Source organism: Xenopus tropicalis, chromosome 4 (assembly GCF_000004195.4).
Source record: "Xenopus tropicalis strain Nigerian chromosome 4, UCB_Xtro_10.0, whole genome shotgun sequence".
Classification (NCBI taxonomy): Eukaryota; Metazoa; Chordata; class Amphibia; order Anura; family Pipidae; genus Xenopus; species Xenopus tropicalis.
The window spans coordinates 66,478,706-66,494,960 of record NC_030680.2 but is presented as its reverse complement, the minus strand read 5'-3'; the positions used below and the strand labels follow the sequence as shown (position 1 = coordinate 66,494,960).

At 38.1% G+C, this 16,255-nt stretch overlaps 1 protein-coding gene across 2 annotated transcripts in view; it reads right to left on the bottom strand.

The window, feature by feature from the left end:
- zfpm1 (zinc finger protein, FOG family member 1) overlaps nucleotides 1–16,255 on the bottom strand; it is an 86,524-nt gene that overhangs the window by 26,977 nt on the left and 43,292 nt on the right. For both annotated transcript variants that reach the window (XM_004913612.4, XM_002936100.5), the window contains exons 2-4: nucleotides 15,822–15,962; nucleotides 14,770–14,880; nucleotides 11,088–11,183 (exon numbers count right to left, since the gene is read on the bottom strand). In XM_004913612.4, coding sequence (XP_004913669.2) covers nucleotides 11,088–11,183; nucleotides 14,770–14,880; nucleotides 15,822–15,962 — 348 coding nt within the window. The remainder of the gene's footprint in view (nucleotides 1–11,087; nucleotides 11,184–14,769; nucleotides 14,881–15,821; nucleotides 15,963–16,255) is intronic.

Sequence of the window (16,255 nt, the reverse complement as noted above, 5' to 3'; positions counted from 1 at the left end):
TATTTATCTACATATTTGTAGACGGCCATGTTTATTTATGCATTTGCTTTTTTAATGTGTATGGTACTTACTTTCTATACTTTCTATACTACACCCAGTGGAGAGATTACATAAAAGATGGTAAATAACCATTTGACTTGTATACATGGGTGCACTTTTTTAAACATGTTTCCAAAATCCATTCAAAGGGTATTATTTTTATATCAACATTAGCAACTTAGGGTAATGTCACACTAGAGGAATTCCTGGAGTCTTTCCTGTTTTTTTCTGGAAAAGTAGAGGTAGTGGGAATTGTTGCGCAAAAATCAAAACGTTTTTATATGCAGGAGCAATAAAGCATTACAGCAGGCCTGGGTCTACTTTTGCAGTTAAAGCGTTAAATTATATGTATGTATAGCATCTTACACATAAACACTGTTGATCAAATATTGTTCGACAAAGAATAACTTACGATTAGCCCAGGAAAAGGCTCCTTCTGGTACCCTGTAACTGGAGTACCTCTAGCTCAAGTGACCCCGTTGTTTTTGGCTGGAAGTTTGCTCCTCTCCCCTCCTTTTCTCTTCTGGGAGTTTTCTTGAAACATGTTTTGGAGAACAACAGGCTTCATTCTTAAAGGTTTGGAGCTGGGCGAGACATTGGCACTGCCAGCCTGTTTTCAGGCAACATTAGTCATGTAAGCAGGATCTCTGATAAAAACACACAGGGGTGAAAGATTCCAGCTGTGTCGTAAATGGCCTATTTGTGCTTCTGGGTTCCTTTTTCTACTGCCTTTACTCTTGGGCACAGAGGACAGAAAAACTATCATGAGACACTGCCAAATATCTAGCACCCTACAATTAGATCTTGAGATATACCCTGAACTACTGCCCTGGATGCTCACTACCTACTGTCTTTTCGGTAGAGGTGGCCATACACTGGCAGATTGAATCTGCTGGTTTCAGCAGATGTCGACTGGGCAGGTGTTATTATCCCATTGGACTGGGGACCGCATCAGCTCACTGATGTGGTCCTTAGTCCGTGGCTCCTTCTACTTGATAGTGCCTATCTTAAGTGGGCATATCGGGAGAAGATTCACTCAACCTTGCCAAATGAGGGGATCTTAATGTGTATGGCCACCTTAATAAAGCATTTGCATGGTTCTTATGCTTGTCTGTTTGAATAAAAGAGATTATAGAACCAGTAGTGCCTAGATAGGACATTTCACCTGCTATTAAAAACAACAAAAGCCCCGCATTTGATTTTTGCTCCCTTGTTCAAGTCTCACTTGTTGCCCTAGTTATTCCAATAAATGTTTGGATCATATTAACTGCAGTTGTGCCAGATGCTAGCAATTATTTGCTTTGCTGCCCTCTGCAAAGTTACAACAGAATTTTTAATCCGGTGACCACACATGCTCAGCATCCAGCAATGCCAAGCAGAAACTAAATGTTGGGCTGGCTGGAAAAGAAATCTTAAATCTACTAAATACCGTGAAAAAGCACTTTAAAAGAAAACAAACCAAAAAAAACACCTATCAAGTAAAATCTAGTTTAAGTTGAAATTTAGAATACCTGCATAAATGCATATATAACGGCATATTCTGAACTGCTGTATTAAAAGATAATGACAAGTATAATCACTGGCATGGGGTATTTCTGATACCCCAGGCCAGTTTTCTTGTCCACTAAAAAATTCAACCGGCACTTGGTATTTCTGTAGAAGTTCCTAGTCACCATATCCTAACTCCTTCCATTTTCTCTATTCGTTATGGTCTGGGCAGGCACATTAGAGTAAAATCCTGACACAGAAAGTCAGCATTTTACAGATATTAAAAATTTTGTTTCTTAGCCCTACGGCCACCGATACGAATCAAGATCTGAGGGTTGATTCACTAAAGTGCGATAAAACGAGTGCTATTTATAGCATGCGTTAAAAATGTTATTGCGTCTTATTTTTCGTGTCTTAACGCACCATTCACTATTAGACACGATGCTGTTTGCATTATTTCAGTCCCGAAGATTATTTTCGTGCGGTATTTGACACAACGCATGCTAATTAACGCCATATTAGCCATACACACCATTACATTCGTAAAACTACTTTTTTTGAAAATGACCATTTCCCTGCAAATAGGAGGCTACGTCACTCATCAGGGCCAACACAGACTTGAATAAATCACACTGCAAAGTCTCTTATTGTGTTGCCAAAAGCTCATGAACTGTACTTTTCTATAATTACCGCCTGCCTCAAGTAGGTGTTAATTTTCGCATAGACTAATGCGATATTTAGCGCGTCTAAGTATTTGTGAATCATGCGTTAGTATTATTTCTGCGCTAGAATTAACGCAATGTGGTAAAATTAACGCATTCAGTTGCACGCTATTTAATGCACGCGATAATACTTTAGCGAATCGCACGTTTTTTTCACATCAATTTTAACGCAAAAAAGCATGCGATAACCCTCTGATCCAATACAAGTACAAGTCCTTCATAGTCAAACCAAATCTAAACAATAATTATTACACAACTTTGACCCTTTGTATTGTCACATGGCCCAGTTTTCCCAGTGTGCAACATTTTTTAAAAGATTCCTTTGGGATTGAATTACATGTTCCACTGGCCATAGGTCAAAACCCACCACTTTGTGTGCTGTAATTTAAATGGATATTTGACCATCAGTCAGAGCTTAAGAAAAATTTGAGTTGGTGCTACACATACCATCAGCTTTAAACCACCAGAATGTAAGCACTAAAATATGGAGTACAAAAGATTTTTATAGTGCACGATTATTAATGTGAAATAAAAATAACACAAGTAGTATAGACTTATAACAACACATTGTTATAGTCCAGCAACAGATGAACAAGCAAAGTTGGCCATATCCTGGATTCAGAAGGCAGCTCATTTATATATTAAATCATAACACTGTGCATTTTGCCTACTAGTTTAGAATAGAGAATACAATCTATCAGAATATGAATATTAATTAAACTGGAGCACAAAGGCTGATACTGTTTGGCAATTTGTTCTTGACCAAACTGACCTCATATTAATTAGTGTGCAGGTCAAAAGAAATCATTTTGCTTTCTAAAAATCCTTAGATGGCATCTGAAAACTAACTGGCTTGAAAAATCCATTTCAATCCTGTAATAACACTCACATGTGTATACCAATAGCACAGTTCATGAAAAACCTTTGATCTGATTTTTTGTGTGACCACCAAACAACTGGATATTTGCGATCTGCTGCCAGTTCTATGCTCAGGTAAGATAACTGGATCTTACTGTAGTCACTGAAAATCATTGACCATGTTGTACAGGCAGCCATAAACCACTGGATATCCATGCAGTCTGCTGGTGTAGCTGAAAGATGAATTGTCAAGCTTAGCCACAAATGTACATAGACAAAACGCACCAATCAATTTTGTTCAGATAGCGAGCACAAATTTAAAAATACTATTTCCCTGATACTGCATCTATAATTCTGGCTAAAACACAATTACACTCTCTTCAGGACATAAAGTATGAGAAACACAATAAGAGACTTTTTTTTCTAAAACTCAACAGACTATAAGTACATTAGAACAGTTAGGAGCAGCAGGCTTCAATAAATGTAAAAGAAGAGTTAAAGGCTCATTTCTTAGTTGCTGTGGTACCTAATACTCTCTCCCAAATGTCACCCAAGAAGCCATTTTCAGAGATCCTCAGCATGTTTTACAAGCTGTGCAGTGCAAACAGAAGGGATCCAGTGCCTTCTCCTGGACTGAACACTATGGGACTGCGATAGTGATCAGAGACTAAATTATTCAGCACGGGCTCACTGCAAGGCAGGAGTGCAGGGGGAGACAATGGAGGGGGCAGGCTGTTAACATATCTCCAAAAGGGTTTTTGTAAGGCAATCTTCTGCTTGCCAACAAAACCCCTGTTTCCTTCTGCAGGGGAAAACACAGAGCTAGGGTAGGGAAAAACGCTTGCCTAGTGAAGTGTATTAGTGTTCACACTTACACTTTGAATAAAGGCATTCAACAACTTGTGGCAGAGACTTTAGGGTCTTATTTTGGACTGAGAGCTCTTAAAAAAATATCCCATACCTTTTTGACATTAGATTATTTATAAAACTTTTTTTAACTTCCAAAAATACATTATATATATATAAATGTACTGTATTGGCTTTAGCTAGTTCAAATACTACGGGTTTTCTTTTAATCTGCAGTGTTTGTCTGTTAACCTTAAAGTAATACTGACACATAAAAACTACTCTAAAATCTTTACATACATTTAGGGGCAGATTTACGAAGACTTTTCTAAATTTTTTTTATTTTCAAATTCGACTAAATTTTTTCCCCCAATTGTATGATATTTACTAAAAAGTCACAAGGAAAAGTCGCTCCAAGAAAAGTCGTAAAAAACTCAACTTTTTCAAATTGTTGCTATGAAAATCCCAACTTTATCAAGTTGTCGCTGCCACAATTCGAAAAAGTTATTATTGTCGGACAAAACCCAGTAAAATCTCTAATGTTTCGAGGCAAAAGAAAGAACTTTAACTTCAAGCCACAAGCCACTGAGTGCTACATGAACTCGGCAAGTTTAATTTGGAGAATTGGCGATTTTGTGCCGTTTAGACGCATAGTAAATATCGGAAAAGTCACAACATTTTTTCTGTGACTTTTTCGAAAAAAATCCGAAGTTTAAAATAAAAAAGTTTTTCGTAACAGGGCTGCCTTTGTAAGTAATTGTTACTTGAAGTTCCTAAACCTGACTGTCCCTTCTCATCCTGACAGTTATAGCTTCTAATGCTAACGGACTCCTGCTGCACAAATATGGCAGCCCCCTCATTGAGAAACATTGGGGATCAGATTGTCAATACCATGCAAAGATAACATAATTATAATAGATGGTGTCAGTATCTCTTTGAAGTTTTTTGGCTAAAAAGGCAACAAAACATGCACTAGCTTTTCTGTATGTAAAAACTGAAAACCCTTTTGCAGACACAATAAGTGAGAGCTCTGTCCACACCATCTTGGCTGCTTATCCTCACCTCACCTTATCCTCCATTGTCACAGTCTGGCATAGAAAACACATAAGTAACAGCTAAGGATGCTGGGAGGCATAAGAGCTAATTATCACCTTGTAAAGTCTTCTTCCGGAACAGTGATGTCAGCACCTGTCGTTCAAATAAGTGCCCAATACAAGCACAAATTCTGCAAGGCTTTGTCTTTGTTCAACATTAGGTAAAATAAACTATTTCATCGATTCCTGAGATATTTCTTATTGAGCGCCTGCTTTCATTGTTCTGTACTGAAAAGTACATAAGTGCAACACTTTCGTTTTACTATTTACTCTCCTCTTCACCCCTGCACCCCTTCATTCTGGGAGCTGTAGTTCATAGCTTGGGGGTGGGGGAGAGGGGTTAGTGGAGATCACACATCTTTAAGATCAGAGGGCAGTTCAGTCTACTCTTCATTGTTTTTCTTTGTAGCTAGCAACATTTGTTTCCCATTTACTTCTACTTCAAGCATAAATACAAAGGAATATTCAGTTGTTGTTATGCTATTTATTAAGGTCATGTATTTTCCATTGTGGCATCATCCGTTTATCATTGTTTCTCCCCCCCAAAAATCCAAGTATATTTTTAATGGTTAGATTGGAAGCAGGGAAGAGAAATTAAAGTCACAAGCTGTTGCGTTTTACCCTATATTGGGCTTATTTATAAACAATGGGCAAATTGGCACCTGAGCAGTAACCTACAGCAACCAATATGTGATTTCATTTTTCCAGCCAGCTGCAGGTATAACAACAAAAGATGACTTTTGATTGGTTACCATGGCTAACTGCCCAGATACAAATTTGCCCAGTGTTCCTATATATGTCACTATGGGGCACATTTATCAGTACAAGTACGATTTAGTCCGAATACAAAAAATTCATATTGGTTCATACTGTGCTTATTTTCGGTGACTTTTTCATGCTTTGCGCGACTTTTTCGTACATTTGCGACAAAATTTGTGCAACAAAATCGTATTGTCGCGTTGAGTACGAAAGTTCCGGATTCATTCAAGCTTCGGTATCGTGACTTTCCTTGGGCCAGGTTGAAACTGCAGAGTGCCATTGATTCCTATGGGAGGCTTCCAAAATCATGCACAGAAGTGATTGTGACTTTCGGATCGCCAATACGATATTAACGTGACTATTCAGTTTTTTTCGGAAGCATTTTCGTGATATTTGCGATCATCAGAAATTATCGTATATAATCCAAATTTTTCCCATTATGAATGTGCCCCTATGTGTTTAAAAAGTCGAAAACTCGTTTCAGTTAATTCTGATGTATTTTCCCATAATCAGCAACACAAAAGCACGACAAATTCTTTTGCATGAACCATCTCAAAAAATGGAAAATAATTTATTTAAAACAACTGGAAGGCCTATACAACTAATCATTTTGCATTAGAATGTAATATGGCCTCATCAGAATATTATACTATTCAAATATGCATTTTGAAAGAAAAAAAGAGTCTTTAAATTGTTTTTGCTGAATAAAAATGATAATTACTTGCTAAAGTCAAGCATTCTTCTCTTTTAATCATAACCTAGCCAAGTGTGGCACTGTTTCTCTGAATAAGTTTTTATTTGACAAAGGCTTTATAAAAAGTATGGCAGCTCCTATCCATAAGAAAAAATGACAAAAAGCTTTTATGTAAAGGATTAAACATGCAGTTATGTTTGACTAAAGAACTAAAAGCAAAAAAAAAAAAAAATTAAGTGTAGGTGATGTAGATCCAGGGCATCAAACAAATTGAATAGCAGTGAACTATAATTCCTAAAGTACCTACTAGCATTTCACAGCTACTAGCAACAGGGCCACAGGTTTGAGATCCCTTAGGTAAAATTGTTAAATGCTAATTTCTCAAGATAACACAGTGGTAAATTCTATGTCTTCCTTGAAACGTTACTGAACATTGCATCTGCCACTGCTGACGCACAGAGGATACTGCTGATAAAAATAAATAATAATGAAGAAATATTTTGTCTCCATATTTTTTTTCTCTTCTCCCCTTTTCACCAGAGCTGTCCCTGATAAGTGCGAGGTCTGCAGGGAAGCTGATAGAAAGACTATCAGAAGGGTATGTGTGAGCGGAGCACCCTATCACCACTTCATCACAGGCACTGCCATCCACTCCCAGCCACATAGAAATTAATATCACTCCAATTACCAGAATAGAGCCAGGCTGGAGGCAGCCGATAGGGAAATATCTCTTACAGAAAGGATGCAAAGGCTGCAGAAAAAAAGTTTAGGGGCAGTGAGATGTCCGTCTGAAACACATCACAGGAAAGGGGAGTTTAACAAAAATGACTGATTCATTTGGAAATGCTGGGAAAAAACTTTACATGATTATCACTATTGCTGGCAATGCTCTTTGAGATCTTGATCAATAATCAAAAAAGATGCAATGCATATTGCAATTGTATGTATTTTTATGTACACAAAGAAATGCTCACAAACCAGTATACTGTAATATATTTAAAAAAAAGAATGTTTGAGTGGTTACAATGCAGTCCTTATTCATCTTCTTCAGTTCCTGGGTAACTCGCTTATAATGGTTTTGACAATTTGGGCCACTTAAGATAATGGGGCCAATTTACTAATATAAGGGCTCAAAAAAATCAGTACAGTTAGCCACAACAACTAGTGAGACCCAAAGCATGGCATAAAGTATCTATTCATCCTAATACTTCATCTGATACAATTAACTGGGTATCCTTACTATAGTGTGCCCATAGATATATGCCCCCACTAGCAAATGGGGAAACTATCTACAGGATGTCTTTTATCCCTTGTAGTGAAAATATATCAACGCCAGTAGATGTATAGGAGTGGATAGGATCCTTATTTTGGCAGAACCATGTGACAGCAACTGAGTGTATATTGTGCAGATCTTTCTCTTGAGTTATAATGGGTCCACATCCTGTGACAAGCAGGACCCAGGAAGTATCTGTCAGTAAAGGAGACACCACTAGCCGGGGTAGGGCTAAATCTGTTGATTTTCTCATCAAGGGGCTGTGTATTGGATTTACAGTAGTAGCACCCCAGTGTGAAAGGCAGCAGTACAGGTACTCCTGGTGTACAGGCGTAGAGGTGTACATGCAAAAGCTTATAAAAGCACACGGGAAAGCCCTTGAGCAGTCCTATAGGCTGCTAAATTGCACTCTAAAATTCTGTTAATCTGGTTTATAGCTATATTTTGCTAAATTCTTCTTTCTCATGCACATACCCTTTTGCCTGACGCCAAAAAGGAAAATTTATGAGCTGGACTGTGCCAACATTGATCAGACATATGCTGAGCTGCTCCAGTCTAAGGTTACAGTTGTGTTGTAAGCATCAAAATTATTACAATGCATAAATCATAAGTATGTACGTGCTGATTTATTTTAGCTCATTACCAGCCTTTACTGAAAAAAAAAATATCTGCAACAATGCATCTTTCATCAGCAATTAATCAACCCATGTGATTAGCTAATCTATGCATGCACTTACAAATCTAAACAATGAACTTTGTATGTGTCAGTTTAGTAATCTTTAGAGTACAGAGGGGTGCTCCCAGTGACACAGGTAACTAGATGATATTGACTAGGGCAAGGGTATACTATATAGAAGACGTGGCCAAAAGTCCTCACACAGTTAGTGGCAGCTATCTATCCCCGATATTAAAATTTTTTCTGAACTTTGAAAAAAGAATCCGGAACTGAACCTTAGATTTTGAGCATTCTTAAACAAACGTAAGAGAATGATAGAAGATATGAATATACATAGATCATATAAAAGGTTAAAGGGCTCACTTTGATGCCTTTAATGCAATATGGTGGTTCATCTGTTTTATGTTCATTGCTCATGTTACACAAAAAAAACTTTCTTGCCAAAGAAATTTTTTTACATGGATTCTTTTACTTAGTTTACTAATAAAAGTCAGATATTACCCCTATTACTAGGGGTAATATCATTTAGAAGTTTCTTTTTTTTACAAATCATTATATAGCTTACATTTGAATGTGTAATATTTGCTAACTGGTGGGCTACTCTAATCTATTCAGACTGGCTAATGGTAGAAGATGGGTTAAGTTCCTTTCCCTTAAAAGGGCTCTGGCACACGGGGAGATTAGTCGCCCGCGACAAATCTCCCTTGTCACGGGCGACTAATCTCCCCGAACTACCATTCCACCGGAGGAAATGTAAGTCGCCGGTGGGATGGCACACGCTGCGCAGGCGATTTTGGCAAATCGACAAAGTTGCCTCGCAAGGCATTTTCGCTGATTTGCCGAATTCACCTGTGCAGCATGTGCCATCCCACCGGCGACTTACATTTTCGCCGGTGGGATGGCAATCCGGGGAGATTAGTCGCCCGCGAACAGGGAGATTTGTCGCGGGCGACTAATCTCCCCGTGTGCCAGAGCCTTTACAGACAAACTAGGCTACTATACACTAGAGCAGATTAACAACAGCAGACTAGTATGGGCAGTACTCAATGCAATTAATATGGCACTGACAGGCTCTAACTATCATGTGTTTCTTACTGAACACATGCAGCCTATACAGCTTAGGTCAGTATTCTCATGGATCACCCACTGGGTATTTAATCCTCAATAACGTATGGAGCATAGGGATGTACAGCAAACTAAAAATATTTTGTCTAGAATCCCAGCTAGGATACAGCCATCCACTGGTTAAGCCTCAATAGGTCTCCTTCCCAGACATGGGCTTGACTAAGTAGCTGAGTAACACTAGTAGTTGTGTGTAGTTGACTTCCTATACTTCCTGATAAGTCAGTAAGACCCAAATTTTCCCTGTTCGCCACAAAGGGAAATTAACTCCAATTTTTTGGCAAACACAAGTCACTTAAGGCAGAAATAGTTATTAAAATCTGTCTAACTGCACTATAGGAAAAAAATGGGTTAGAAACACTTTATGGAGTAAGCGCAAGAGAAACTGGGAACCAGTTATTAAGGGATATCAAACCAGCAATCTCCTAATTAGTGAACTGCAATTACCAACACCCTAAAATAGTCTTTGTTACCTAACACACAAAACAAAATAGTGAGTCCTTTTACTGTTAGTTATGATTTTCTTTCCAAGGGGACCGAACAAATGCCCTTTCTGCCCAACACTAAAACAAAACGCTCTCTCATGTACAGCATGGTATACTATGGTTGACAAGGGAAATACTTTGAGAATGGTAAATGCATGCAAATGTCTGGCTTAAGGGTCTGTCTCAGTAATTTTACACATATGGTTTATACACAATACAAAAGTGGATGACTAATTATAAGTTTATAGCAAGAGCATTTTTTAATCCCCAACCTACCAAAATGAATGAGAACATATTTACAGTGTGTATTCTGCATCTCTATGCGTACGTGCCACCTATTTCCTATCTTACAGTTTACTTCCTGTTTATGCTATCTCATAAAATTCCAGCACATTCCAGTGTTATTTAGTAACTGCATCCCTCCACGTACATTAGGGTATAAGAAATTGCAGAAGGATCATTATTGTACATTGGCAGTATGGATGAAACTTATAAAGATACACCAGCAGTTGCAGTGTTAACATCTTCAAGGAGACTGCTGGTTCAGTATATTAATACAGCTGCCCAAGGGCTTGTTCTTAGTACAAAGTCTACAGATAATCAGATATATGTGGCCTAGTTTTGCTCATTTTCATCCCAAAAACATACAATTTGTTCAGTTTTTTTTTTAGCCTATAAGGACTCGTTTAATAAAAGAGGGCAAGGTGTATCAGGAAAAACACAAGCAAAGAACAGTCTTTTCCTGCTTCCTCTGTTGACAGGTGAAACGTCTGTACCTCCTGTATTGTATGCAAAGATCTGTACCTGACTGAACTGCTGGCATATTCAACTTGTAGCCATTATGTAAGGGCATCTGATGCCAGGTATTTGCACCTAATGGATGGGAAAATGATGTATATAATATTGTTTATAAATATAATAATTATAATAATAATGTTTTATAAAGTTCTGTGTCAGTCCTGCAACAGCCCATTCTGTTTCCTTGCGTGTCTATCTCACATACTATTTTGTAATTCATGGTCTGAACATACCTGGCCCATTCCATATTTGTGGTTCTTCAACATCTTTAGTACTGGATGGGCTTCTAGGCACCGGAGTGTTTTCTTCATTTTCTGCTAACTCTCCCTCTAATAAAAAAAAGAGATGGAAAACAATGCGGTGTTAAATATATACTTATATATAGTTATAAAAACCTCTGCAGAGATACACCAAAAGATAATGCATTGCTTTAATGGGATTAACATTAAGGGATAATTGAATTTAAATAATTCATTTAAATCCTTCTATGTAAATACATACCATATTATTATGGGTGTAGTGTATAACTTTATCCCCTGGCTCCATTATCAGAAAATATATTTTTCTCCTTTATGTAACCCAGCCATATGGAGGTTGAGGGATAAGCACAGAGAAACATCTTAAGCCTGAGTTGTACATTCAGCAACAGTAGATACTGCATAGGTGGATTCTCAGGCTGCTCACAAAGCCAAAGACCTAACATTTATAATAACCCTGAAAGGCAGAAGAAACAAATGGTATAGACTTCTCACTTCTATCACTTCTATTAGGAAACTAACCCTGCATATTAAGCCCTGAAAGAGTCATGTTGGAAAAGTGTATGAAGGTCCTTTGAAAACCAAGGTGGTTTACAGTACAAAACACACTTCTTATATTATATATATAATTATGTATAGGTATACATATAACATTATGTATATGTGAAACAAATTTTTTTATTTCTTTGAATAAAAAATTATGTATCATACACATAAGTCCTGTGAGTGTGGATCCCTCATCGAACATATATTCAAAGTAGCATAAACAGCCGATGTAACGTTTCGGTCCCCATTGGGACCTTTCTCAGGGACCGAAACGTTACGTCAGCTGTTTATGCTACTTTGAATATATGTTTTCATTTTTCACAAGAAATCCCGGAGTTGATGGTCTTTTTTATACTATTGGAACCCTTTACCGAGCACCCGAGGTATGTTATGTAGCATCCGGGACATGTATTCCTTTCTGTCTGAAAGGAATGCAGTCAGTGACAATTTGACTCATCTAATTTAAAAGTCATAAGGTGTCTTGCCCAAGAGATTTTACAATCCAGGATTGACACGATTTGTTTAGACCTCCAGCTGCTGCAGAACTCTAACTCTCAGAATCCAGTTATGCTGCCAAAATAGCTTGCAATTCCTGGTTAAGATATAAAAAAATCCCCAAACAATGTCAGAGTCTACTCTGGCATTCTGATGGTTAATTCTGCCCCTCAAAAATGTTACCTCGGTTCCCTGTAGCACTGCAAAGGTTAACAAGGTGTCAGGCCACAGCTTTCCACTTTGCTTATTCCTAGCAACTGGCTGATAATAATTTTCCCCATTAACTGCGGTTAAAGATGGAGTGATAAGGCTATCTGCATATGACAGTGCTGCTGATTAGTGCACAAAGTGCATGTTTGCCTACCGTCCTGCAACGATAACCGAAACAGCACAGATCGATACAACCCATAAATGCCAACGTCAGAATTATTAATAGCAGCCGCGGGAGCATGATTATCATCAGATCAATAGGAGTTCAGTGTCACCACCCCGTTCGTTTCCTACTTTAGGCCCAGTAAATATCAACAATGAGGGTTTTAGCACTTTGGGCTGTGCGATAATGAAACAACACTGGAAAACAAAGGTCGATGGTTGAGGCGTGCTGTTGGGCGGCCCCTTGACTGCCGGCAAATACAAAAAAAAGCTAAATCTTGGTTAGTTTGGTTCGTGCTTGGCCCACCAACACGACCAGCCATTTTCTGACATAGAGATATCTTTTTACTATGAGTTAACTATTGTTGAAAACAATAGGGAATGTCCTGTCATGCAAATATGCAAATAAGAACTACAGTCCCCTGCCCCTTTTGTGTAATTTCTCTAGTGGGAATCATTAGTCACACTCTTTCCCAGCTTTGTATCTGAATAGTTCATTCTCAAAGATGGAAAAAGGGGGGGGGGTCATTATCTACTTTATTATCCCTTCTCACTGTAAATCAGATCAGACAGCGGGTCTTTAAAATGTAAAAAAAAAAAACGTAATAAATACTAACATAAACAATTCTAATTAAATAACAATTAAATCATGCACTTCTGGTTTTAGAATAAAATCAAGATCATAAATAATGTGATCACAAAAAAGACTTCCATATAGAATACTTTACTCATGTTTTCGTAAAGGGGCTTCCTAAAAACTATTTTTACCATGATAAAAGAAAACCTAATTCTATGAAACTTTCCAATATTAAGTTATTTGCAAATGTAAAGGTCGCCATAAACATTGCGATGGCAAGGTTGACAAACGAGGTCTCGATATGTCCACCTAAGGTGGGCAATATTGGGCTATTCAATCGTTTGGCCCTACGCCCAAATGTGGGTCAGATAGGCCCGTTGGGGATGCTAATACATGGGCAGATAAGATGCAAAATCAGTCTGAAAGACCTGAATCGCACACTAAAATCTGCATGTGTATGTCCACCTTAAGAGAAAGGTGTTTTTGCACTCACAGTTGTTTGTGACTCTTGAATATAGCAAAAGAAAGTTCTTTTCCAGGTTTATTAATCTGTTTTCTGCTACATCAATAGCACAGTGCATAGTATTAACAGCCAGATGGATACCACTTTCGATAGCTATTGCATTTACAAATAACTTGCAAACCACTGTAAATGTTTATTCAATCTGTATTAGAAAGTTGCAGAGAATTATATTTTCTTTCGACTTTTGAAGGGCAAGGAAAAGGCAAAGTCACTTGGGGGTGCCAAAATGTTAGGCACCCCCAAGTGACTAATTGCTTACCTTGTACCCCGGGCTGGTGCCCCTGTTAGGAGAAAACAGCACCAGCCCGGGGTACCTGTAGCGAGCACTTCCTCCTTCCGGCTTCCTTTTTTGGAACGACTAAGGACAGGCGCATGCGCAGTAGAGTGAAAAGCTGACTTCTCTGTTAAAGTTCGGCTTTTCACTCTACTGCGCATGCGCACGCAGAGATACAGGAAGGAGGAAGCGCTGCAGGTACCCCGGGCTGGTGCTGTTCTGTCTGAACAGGGGCACCAGCCCGGGGTAAAAGGTAGGAGATTAAAGTCACTTGGGGGTGCCTAACATTTTGGCACCCCCAAGTGACTTTGCCTTTCCTTCTCCTTTAAGCATTTGCTCTAATACCAGTTCCCACTTAAAGCAAAGCCTAACAATACACGGATAAATATGGTGTCCTATGCATAACAGCATGCACATATATATTACGAAGTATTTAAAAAAATAAACTGCCATTCGTTCTTATAAGTTTCCTTTTAACTCTTTCTACAAAGGATGGATAATTAGGCTATAATTCCTTTGGAAACAAATTGGGCTGTATTTTTCACATGAGAGATAGCTAACAAGCTTTTTAATCTATAATTAACTCAGTAGAAGTGAAACTGCTGTCACTAGCTTAATATAGTCTATTTGATGCTCAGTTCCAATTTATTTTATTAACTGTAGAATCTCATCCCTTCTGCTCTCCATTGTGGAAATTGGCTTCTGTATCTTGGTACATTAAACCAGACACAAGGGTTACATGCGATACAACTGCTTGAGCCACACTGAATCACACAAGATTCTAATGCTGCTGTGTACATGGGAAGATTTTGCAGTTAAATCACTAGCTCACAAAATAAGCTAAAGGGTTTGCAACAGAGTATCGTGATACCTGAAGGACAGGGAGATGTAAGGACCTGACCAAGCTCGTCAAGGGAAGGTTTTGAGGCCACATCTTCAGTTTCTTGGTCCAAAGACTGAGTCACAGAGTTGCATCTGTTTCCTAGAAGTAAATACAGCAAAACATGTGATAAATATGACTTATTATTCACAAAACAAACAGCTTTTCTTTTACAGAAGTCATGCCAGTTCCCATGTCTGCCTTGATATAAAAAATAGTGATAGGCTTGCTTCAGGCTGCACTAAGTATGAGCATGGTTGTCAACATGGCCAGCCTAAAAGCGATAACAAGCAGGTACAGAGTAAGCTAAGGTGATTTACAGCTGTCCTGTCAGACATCTCTTGTACATGCAGACTGGCACAGCAGATCTATGATATAGCTTAAACAACTGCACAAATTTGACTTAAGGGCTTTGTGTGCCCTTTGAGTTCTTAATATGAAAGTAGTAGTAGTTTGGAACTGTGTAACCAATACTAAGCTTAAAAAAATCACCAACATTTTGCAACACTCTAATAACAATGGAAAGTGAAATGGCTCTATGATTCAGGAAAACCAGGATTCCATTCCTTGGCCAACTCCTTGCAAGTCAGGTCAAGTTGCTAAAGGTGATCACACATGCATGTATTTATTGTCTGATACAACCTAGTCACTTACATGATTTTTTTTTTTTTTTTTAAATATTCTTTATTTTCATATTTCAATGTAAAGGTAGGGGAAACAGAAGACAAAAGGGCTAGGGGGATTTTACATCAAATCTTTACCAATAGAGTGAAATAATGACAAACCTAGACAAGTTATTTTTGGTTAAAAACCACAGACCATTGCATATAGATTTACATTATAAAACCTTCTGTCTAGTCACTAAACATTTATGTAGCAGGTGTAAAATTTAGAAAAAAGAGCTATGGCTCCCAGATTTTCCAGTACGGTATATGTTGCTTAAGTTGTATATAATATATGTATTCTCCTCATGTTTTCTAGCCTCAAGGGAAAATTATTTTAGCAGTATGCAAACTAAGTACCTAAACACCTTATACAATTACCTTCATTGCTATCACTGTTGGCAGGGCTAGAAGAACCACAATCCACTGATCCATCCTGATCAGAGGAGGCTCCATCTTTGTCAGAACAATTGGACTCGTCTATAAGCTTGTCTTCAGTGTCCTCCATGTCACCAAGGGAACCTTCAAAGGCAAAAAGTAAACTATAAGGACCACAGGAACAGAAAAGACAAAACAAAGCTCAACTACAGATTGCATGGTATATTCAAATAACACTGATCCACATTAACTAGGAAAAGAGCTCATCAGACATTATACAGGGGCTTATAAACAAGCAAAACATTTTAACTGATCCTGAGCTGGATTTGTCAGTATGTATTGAGTAAGACCTAGAATCTTACGGACAAGCAGTCTTTCCGTAATTTAGATCTTTATAAGGTTACTAAACACTGAATAATTAAAAAAAAAACATGCAT